The sequence below is a fragment of the Hippoglossus hippoglossus genome, chromosome 13 (assembly GCF_009819705.1).
Source record: "Hippoglossus hippoglossus isolate fHipHip1 chromosome 13, fHipHip1.pri, whole genome shotgun sequence".
Classification (NCBI taxonomy): domain Eukaryota; kingdom Metazoa; phylum Chordata; class Actinopteri; order Pleuronectiformes; family Pleuronectidae; genus Hippoglossus; species Hippoglossus hippoglossus.
In genome coordinates, this window is record NC_047163.1 from 16,252,816 (window position 1) to 16,262,886 (window position 10,071).

The following is a 10,071-nucleotide window of genomic DNA, read 5'->3' on the forward strand; positions in this document are numbered from 1 at the left end:
TCCAGCTCTCTCAGCAGTCTCTGTCTCCCTCCAGCACACCTGTCTCCTCTCTGATGCTGTCTGGCGGTTGAGGAGGTGGAAAATCAGGGCAGAGGAGTGAAAAAGAAGGTGGTTGGAAACAATTAAACACAAACGAGGTGATGAAGAGGGGGAACTGGTCTGTTGGAAATAATAACGAGAAAACCAATACAGCCGGAGCCATAAATATAGTGCGAGGATAGACAGACACACAAACAGACAATAGCTTATCTCAGCATGATCATAATAATTATCACCATGTTTCCACTTGGCAGGTACCATTGGTGTTAAAGGAGTTTATGTCAAAATACTGGAAAAACAATTGACTGCAGACTGAAAACAAGAAATAAGGTATTTGTTGAAATGATTACAGTATATGACACACAGTATGTATGTATGTCTGTGTGTGTGTGTGTGTGTGTGTGTGTGTGTGTGTGTGTGTGTGTGTGTGTGTGTGTGTGTGTGTGCGTGTGTGTGTGTGTGTGTGAGAGAGAGAACCTGAGAATATGCCGTTTTTTATTGCATTACATTTCATTTAGCTGACGCTTTTATCCAAAGCGACTTACAATAAGTGCATTCAACCATGAGGGTACAAACCCAGAACAACAAGAATCAAGTAAGTACAATTTGCTTCAAGAAAGCCAAACTACAAAGTGCTATACGGAAGTGCCATATAAGTGCTACTATATGTGCATGCAGCACGTGTGATCATACGCTGTCGAACAAGTAATTTCATTCAGTGCTACAAGCTTCACAAAACCACTGAGTGTCCCAAATGTGACACTTAAAGCCTGTCAGTGGCTTTATCTGTGTGTGAGTCAATCAATAGAGACGGTCGATAAGAAAAAGCCCTGCAGGCAGGTGGAGGGGAACCTGCGTAGGAACGCATTCTGCCACCTCACTGTAGAGACAGAGCGCAACAACTACACCGATAATAAAGGTCGCTAAATTAACTGCTTTAACATCAATATAACAGTGGGCCACAAACTGCTAAATCCATAGCAGTAAAACAACAGCAGTTACTGTAAGAACATAACACATCTGGTAAAACAACAGACCAACAGAAACAACTGTGGAACGGCAACACATGATGAATATCAGTCATAAAAAAACGTTCGAAAACATAATAACATTTAGCACAGCAGTAAAATATAATGACACACACAGCGAACATCAACGAGAAATCAGCTCAGCTTGTAGCGGTGTCATGGGATTGAAAAGGATCGGCCAGTGTGATTTTAGTCCCGTTAAACCCCAACACAATTAACAAACACAATGCTGTTTTACAGGGATGTGGGAGGAAAAAAAACTCTTACTCACTAGAGAGTTGTGAGAAAGGACTTTTCTCTATGTCTGTGAATTTGAGATTCATGAAAAATTTACATCAGTCGCTTTAATCTCCTGCTTCTCTTCAGCAGCTGCTTCAAATAGTCACTTTTATTCCACTGGAGGGTTTAACCATCTACTGCCACGTTTGTGAGAGCAAACGATTTATCAGACACCAGAAGCTGTGTAATACTCAAACCCACACACACATAAGAAAATGTCTGATGGAAGTTCCACCTTCACTTTCGTTTTACTACAGCGTGCTAATATGTGTATCATCAAGAAAGAACTACAACACATGGAAACATTTCTTCTTGAAAAAGAAAACTTGTGCGACGGCGGTATAATTACATTTCTTAACATAATTATGACATAATGCATTTGAGACCTAGTGTGTAATATTCTAACCCATTTAAGACTTTTAAAGGCCCAGAGGAAACCCTGTGTATATATAGAGAATGCATGACAAACTGTAAGATCCTATGACTCTTGGTGCCTCAGGAAAGAAACACACAGAGACCACTTGTAAATACAAATAAGTAATAACCCCCCCCCCCCCCCCCAACACACACACACACACACACACACACACACAATCAATGAGGTTCTTCATACTGTTTTCTAAATAAACCAACGCTTTCCATCCTAAACTCACCTTCCTCACTTCCTACCTTGATATCTTAAGGTAGAACACACACACACACACACACACACACACACACACACACACACACACACACACACACACACACACACACACACACACACACACACACAGACACAGAGAAACACCTGTCTGTGGCAACAGTCTATAGAGATAAGAAGGCTGACAGGAGCTGCTGGAGCCAAAGCTGAGAACCACGGGAGCTGTCAGCCACCTTTTCCCTGCGACACCTCCAGACTCACACACACACACACACACACACACTCGTGATGACATTGTATTGACTTAAATCTTTTCCTCTGAGTTGTATTTTTACCTTAGCTGTTAGGCTACAGTTCTTAATCCAACCTATTCTTAACCCAACACTAAACTTGTTGCAGCTTTAATCATAAAACTTAAACATATGAAACTTAAAGTTTAACTTGACTGTAACTGAAGCCTCCAGCTTTAAAATAACTCTTCCAAATAAGGTGTGAGAAACAGGCATAACAAGTGACCAGCTGGCCATGCCTTCTATTCTTGTGGAGAGCCCACAATAGAAACAACAGTTGACATGCAAACATATATGTAAGGTTTTGAGTATTCAAACAAGTACAAGTATATCATGTGGAAAATAGAAACAAGATCAAATAAAAGTAATGTATAGAAGTACAATTGTCCAGTGAAGCATGTTTTAACTGGGACATTAATGAATCAAACGTTTTTATTTGTATCTCTTGATATATTAATACAAAAATCAAACTACTTACATTTTATACCAATGCACCTCAGTTAGATGTGAAATCTGAGGATCTATTCAATTTTACTGCTTTATCTCTCCTCACCTCTTCTTGTAGTCAACTGCCATTTCTGTTTGTTTATTTTGTGGTTTAATTTCTTCTTGTTAAAAGAAAACTGCTACATGAACAAAGTTTATTATAAGTTTATTATAAAACCTGAAACCTGAAACCAGCCCAATCAGCTGAAATCTTTACACAGTCCATAACTCTCCCTCTACACAGCATTCATTCTCCTCCTTGGCTCATCTTCTTTGACATTTTGGTCCATTTACTTCCCAATTAGTGGGCACACGTTTATATGAACATTCACACAGATCCCATTTTCACAAGAAATCGCATCAATTTGTAGAAAAGCAACTGGAGACACTGGTCAGACATACTGATTAAAAGACGAAGTCAAGAAGAACCAAACAACATTTAGCTACAAGTAATGATAAAATAGATTTCCACTCAGTTAGTGATGGGGACAGTGGTGTTACATGTTATTACATAGATTACACTCTGTTTAACACAGAATGAATGCGTCCATCTCAGACTTATACACACACAGACAAATACAGACACTGATAAATGTGGTCTAGTGATGTAGGTTAACTCCCTAAACCCGTGTGAACATGTATTTGTGAACAGTCTTTAGGCCTTTTGAATAATTCGCACTGCATGCTCGCCTGAACTTTACCTGAACATAAAATAAGCTTTCCCATTAACCTGGGGTTTGGACTTTAAACATACAATATTATGGCGTCTTGTAGTCTCTCAATCAAAACAATAAAGCACAACCTAGTTAAATGATATTGTCGTGAAGCAGCGTGGGATCATGGGAGTTGTTGTCTTCACCACCGTTGCCGATGAAAATTCTCTGGGTTTGAACATTACTGCAAACATTTTGGATAACGTAATTACACAAGTCAACAAAAGATATAACAAAGGCCTTGTTGATTTTAGATATTTTAATATCAAATTGTGACACATATTTTGAAATGTAGGTGTGTGGTAATGTGGTGGCTCAATGACGAATGAAAATAAGATGAGGATGACACAGCTGTGACCTCTACAATATACACGTTTTACTGGTTCTGTGTAAGATTCACATTTTCAAGGGAGCACTAAACTCCAGAGCAGGAGACAGGTAAGTGGCTCAGGGTCAGGGAGGTCTGAAAGGCTCTGAATCGTTGCATTTGAGGTGATCTTTCAATAAACTCTTCCAAGAAAGGGCCTCCTGAATAATTTTAGTTAAAGTTATAAATTTGGAAATGCTAGAAATTTCCTGATCAGGTTTATTCCGTCATTTTGGTATGACCAGAGGAACAGTAGTACATGCACCTCCAGAAAACTACATATTTGAAATCAGGAAAAAGAAAACTTCACTATTGAGGTCAATCAAAACTGAGAATCACAAAGCTAACTGATTCTATTTCTGGATGTACTAGTTCTGGTAATACAAATTAAAGCTGTGTGATTGGGTGTTTGTTACCAGAAAAACTCCTTAGAGGACACACTTGACTTCTCTCCCAAACAAAACAAATTTAATTTACACCTCAACTGGAGGACAAGATATTTTCTGTACATTTGTTCTGTAATCAAATATCATATATCATGAACTGCAGTCTCCGACGTAAACACATGTGTCAGCAGTTTAAAATATACTGTACATAATGCTTGTAAGTGAATACTCTGGGTTCTGGACTCAGACACATTAAATCTAAATATGGCTGAATCGGCACATTTAAAGCTTTTAAGCTGAATATTTTGCATTAACACACATTTCTGTAGATACACAAATACACATATGCATGAGGAAAAGCATACGAACACAACACACAATGGTTTTTCTCAGCTTTCACCCTAGTTTCACTTTATCTCCATCCACACTCTTTCTCTCCCCTCTCTCTCTCTCTCTCTCTCTCTCTCTCTCTCTCTCTCTCTCTCTCTCTCTCTCGCTCTCTCTCTCTCTGAATATTTTAGTATTGATGAGCCCATTACTGATGATAACACAGTGCAACGTCAGCATCCTTTCTCTTCTCTCCCTGTCTCTGACACACACACACACTCGCTCGCTCATCAGGAGTCAGGTTACAACTCTGCTGCTGCTGTGTACTTCTGTGCATTTCTGTGCATGTGGTTCAGTGCGTGCGTGTGTGTGTGTGCGTGTGTGTGGCTGGTGGGGATCTGACTTCCTGGCGTCACTCCAGTACATTGCAATATTTTTCAGGGTGAACGCTGTTCACGTGCACTCCCGCTGGCACACGACTGCACAAAACAAAATACAGATTACATGGCTGATGCTTGTTTGCTGCGAGACGATAACAGCAGATAAACAAAGTGCATTGAATATGAACGTGTCTTCTTGAAAAGGCTGTTAATAGCACAAACAAACTCAGCATCAAACCCAAGGGTGAATGGACGTCTAATAACTGGCTCGCACAACTTGAATGCAGAGATCGAAGACCCTAAATCTATGAACATAGAAAGCTGGGGATGTTTTTTTCAGCCTATATGGTTTTATTTTATCATAATGCTCAATCACATGATGGGACATGGCATCTGCTATTGTGTATTTTGTGACAGCATCACGCTCCATGTTTGGGGTTGTGTCCCGAAATCAAGCCAATCAGACACCAGTTCCTACGGGGCAGGTACCGACCAGAGCGAATCACAACAGAGATTTCGCTGCCTCATTTCGGTGCCTGAGCTTTGTACTGAAAAAGCTTCCCTGCTTACAGACAACATAAACATAACCGCATGTGCCCAGTTGAAATTACACTTAACTCTGGTGGACTCTCTACATGTCTCTGGCAGCTCGTAACGTTGGCCTACATTAAGCTAGTGCTCACTTCAAACTCGAGTCGACACAACAACAAAACGTCTGAAGCTAAACGGTCGGGAGCGTGAGTGTATTTCACATTTAATTCTGACACCGGGACGAGGAGCCATTGTCTGAGCAATAACTGAGAGCGGTGAGCTGAAAGGCAGGACCCGGCGACTTGTAGAGTTGGTGGTGGTATGCACCTTGTTGTTGGCGATCCACCAGTAAACCGAGAGAAGAAGAAGAAGAAGAAGAAGGAAGGGAGGAACATGACAAACTTAGTGAAGCACCTGATGACTGCCTGCGTCAGGCCCCTTACCAAACACATCACGTTAGGTTAGGTTTTATTTATCATATAACTTTGCTTTGTACTTTTTTAAATTTGTGTATTTAAGTTAAGGTCCCTGTAAACTGTTAAAAGTAAAAGGTGTTACATTTTAACTTCCAATAAAAAGCTGATCTAATCGTCTCCTGTTGTTTTGTGGCTTAGCACCAGTATTGGTAACAACCAATAACGATACCAAACCCTGTTCATGACTGACTCCGGCCAGAGGGAAGCCAGTGAGACCAGCGGCTGAAAGTAATAGTATCAAAGATCATTGACCTTCACCTGGCAGATTCATTATTCCTCCACAACTCCAGTTATTTCCTCCTGGACCGGCTGCAAATGCCCGGTGTGAGAGGATTAGTCTTTTTCTGATGAGGTGAATTATCCTGCAGTGATTTCCATTACTGAACTGAAACCAATAAAGAAGAAAGGGGAGAAAGAGGACTTTTCAACTTTGAGCCAAAAAGGAGTTGAAACTTGAAATTAGGAAAAAGTGCCCCCAAATTTGTCAGTGCATAATGGCATCACAATGTTATTATCCACAAAGGATGCTATTGACCCACTGAGTACAGAGATCAAGGCATGTCCTGAGGGACGCTCCCCCTGTATATACAGTGCAGTGTGTGCATACTGTTTGATCAGCCATGCGTTTTGATTACAATCACTAAACTCAGCAGCACGCACGTCACTAACTTTAACAGCAGCCATTGTGTGTTTACATGGCAAACTTTAATTTCATACATACAGCAGAAGCCTGCTTCAACATGAGAGGGACCCTGCTAAACAACAAGTGGGCCGTGGATATTTAAAAGATCATTTGTCCCCAAACAGGTGCAACCAAGAAAAGGCATGACAGACAGACAGTGGGTGAAAAACAGCAGCAGCTTATAATACAGAGCAGTCTATAACAACAACACAACAAACTGCCTGAAGAAAAGAACCCACAGAGTTTAACAAACACCTCCTTCGTGACACGTTGTCAGCACATGATAAACACTATAAGCCTCAGACAGGAAGAAACTGTCCTGCTTTAAAGCATTAAATTGTCATAATGGCCACGTCAGCCTCCATTTTACGTTTCTTATCCTGTCAAAACCTTTTGTCTCCAAAATGTCAAGTTGTTTTCATTACAAGGGAATAAACGCCTGAGGATCGAGATTGAATTTAAAAAGCCTTAATTTAAGCCGAGGATGATGCTTGTTTTAAAGGAGAAAAATGCACAATGAGAGCATTAATCCTCAAATTTAACTTTGAAATATTAAAACTTAAACATCACCACATCTGATGATAGCAAGGGTACCAAGTTCTACCAAAGAACTCTCCATAAAATGATTGATAAGTTGTAGATAAATGCTTTATCGTGGTTCATTAATGATTTATTAATGATTTGTATTATTATTAACATAAATAAATAAAGTTTATGAATAAAAGGAACTAATCAGGGGTGGGTGGTTGTGGTTTGTGTTGATCCTTCTTGTCTTTGTAATAGAGCAGTTACAAAGTTGTAAATTATTGAATGAGAATTAAAAAAATAACTAGGGACAAATTAACAATGATATCAAGATAAAATGCTTCATATTAGTCGATATTGACAATTATCACGATCAATGTTATTATTTAGTGATAGTTTAAAGACAGATTTTTGCTGCTGAGCGAAGATTGTTGTGTTAAACTCTTCTTTATGAGCAGAGAATAACAAAGTGGATAAACAGAAAAACATTTTACAAATCTGAGGTCGATCATTGACTATAATTCATTTAATATATAATAGATATATATTTAACTTTTGTTATTATTAGATTGTATATATATATCCCACCCTAAATATGATATTTTTTTTATCCCCCAGCCTTTAAATAACTTAATAAATTAGAAAGTTGTTGATAACTGGATTTTGGTCCAGTTCTTGTAGACCTCATTTTGCCCAACCTGGCAACCTGGTCCCTTTAATGGCTTACAATATATAATTATTACTTATAGCACATTTATAAAAGGTGCCACATAAGTTGTACCATCCCAGGTTGTTGCTGGACACCGAGGCTACAACAGATCAGGCCAGACAGTATTTCAATCAAGGTAGTTTCCTCAAAGTCAAAAGCCTTTTAGAGCATTTCAACATAAAGAACGAGAGAATTCAATTAGGACTGTCATGGCAGATGTATCAGTCCCTGTTGGAGTATGGGAAAGGAAGCTTTATCAGACCGCAGTGTAAAAAGACACAAAGAAGACACAAAGGCACAGTAAGGTCACTGAACTCCCTGTGGAGCAGTCTAGACACACTACGACAACATTTTAGTGATAATACATGATGGTGTGTGTGTGTGTGTGTGTGTGTGTGTGTGTGTGTGTGTGTGTGTGTGTGTGTGTGTGTGTGTGTGTGTGTGTGTGTGTGTGTGTGTGTGAGGTACAGGGCTCCTGTCCACCGGTTCACTCCGGCATTTGGCAGCACCGGTTAACATGGGCTCTTCACTGTCAGGGGGGATAATGACACCCAGCAGGTCACACTCACACTACTACACCGCGCCATCACCACTGTGGCTGTGGCTCAGTGCGCGGTGCCATGTGTCTGCAGCCATCCACTCTGTGTCTGTGCGCGCTACAGAAGTAAGAGACGCTCCGGGACAGAGACACACACACACACACACACACACACACACACACACACACACACACACACACACACACACACACACACACACACACACACACACACACACACACACACAGTTATTATAGGGGACGCACTTACATCTCGGAGGACGGCGGCTGGCTACGGCAGAGGAGCGCGTGTCCGCACGCTTGTCCCATCGCGCATCCTGCCTCGCGCCTCCCCGGTTCACCCGAACAGCTGCAGTCAGAGGAGGAGAGGAAGAGGAGGAGGAGAGGAAGAAGAGGGGGAGGCTGCCTGTGCGTCTGTCTGCTGGGGGTTTGGAAGAAGGGGTGAGGGAGGATGTGCTGGGTGCGCTCTCTCTCTCTCTCTCTCTTCTCTCTCTCTCTCTCTCTCCGGTGTGCTTCTCCTCCGCTGCCTGACTTCGCGCGGGGATTGGTCGGGACCCGGTAACTGATACTGGAGCTGCGGTGCGCGCGGATATAAGGAAGAGAGAGAGAGAGGGATGGAGGGAGGGAGGGAGGGAGGGAGGGGAGAGAGAAGAGGTGTGTGTGCGTGTGTGTGTGTGTGTTTGCGTGCGTGCGTGCGTGTGTGTCACGTTCAACGCCTCACGTCAGTCAAACTCCGCGTGCGCTCTATAAAAGTAGACATCCGCGGCTCGTGCCCCGGCCCCTTCCACTAATCCATGAGTGCAAATGAAAAGTTGTGTTGAATAAAACTTCCACACAACTGCCACCGTGCACCCCCACACACAGACCTGGGGCAGGACAAGAGGGGACCTTTCTGTCCCTTCACAAACGAAACGAAACAAAACAAAAAAGATCTTATCCCCTTATGACAAACCACGTGTTGCATTGACTCCAGTGTGTCTGCCACGGGACACACGGGTCCTAAGGTCCAACATCTTCTGCCTTTTATGGCCTGTGCTGCTACACAGGAGGAAGCAGCAGGGATCCAGGAGATGTCTCGTGAAACCGGAGCCTTTGAAATGTTTGTTCACATTCAAGAGCTTGAAATACTCCACTCAGATGTCAGGAGTTCTTCCCCAGGACTTTTGGATAATAGATTCACTTGAGACTTACTGCAAGTCTGTGAACAAATGTGAAGCAGCATGTGAAAGTATTCAACACTGTGCAGCCTCCAGCCATTGTCCACCTGCAGGCTGTTTTCAGTTGTGTTGCCTGATTAAACCTCCACTCAAAGTCATGGGAGCAGGTAAGCACAAGCGTATTTCAGGGGCCGTCTCCTTTGGAGGATGCAGACCACAAAAGAGGCGGCCATAGACCACGAAAAGCCAAATCAAAGAATCACAAGAAAGTTTTAATGCCCATTGGTTTTTGATTTTTGGTTGAGTTGGTGCTTGATCCTTACATTTAAAATTGTAAGCATCGTATTTGGTCATGAGCATTTTGGTATAGGTTGGCCTGAAAAGGAACCACCTGTTGGATTCTTCGCTTCCTAGCTGGCTGCATTTGAAGGAGCCTATGAAATCGTTATAATCAGTCTTCAAATCCAGGACGCCATCCCTGAATTGAGACACAG

At 41.8% G+C, this 10,071-nt stretch overlaps 1 protein-coding gene across 1 annotated transcript in view; it reads right to left on the reverse strand.

Annotated features, from left to right (window-relative positions):
- Window positions 1-8,729, reverse strand: part of LOC117772625 (cGMP-dependent 3',5'-cyclic phosphodiesterase) — a 152,770-nt gene extending 144,041 nt beyond the window's left edge. The window contains exon 1 of the mRNA XM_034603905.1: window positions 8,671-8,729. Within this exon, the coding sequence (XP_034459796.1) occupies window positions 8,671-8,729 (59 nt within the window). The remainder of the gene's footprint in view (window positions 1-8,670) is intronic.
- Window positions 8,730-10,071: the final 1,342 nt, after the last annotated feature.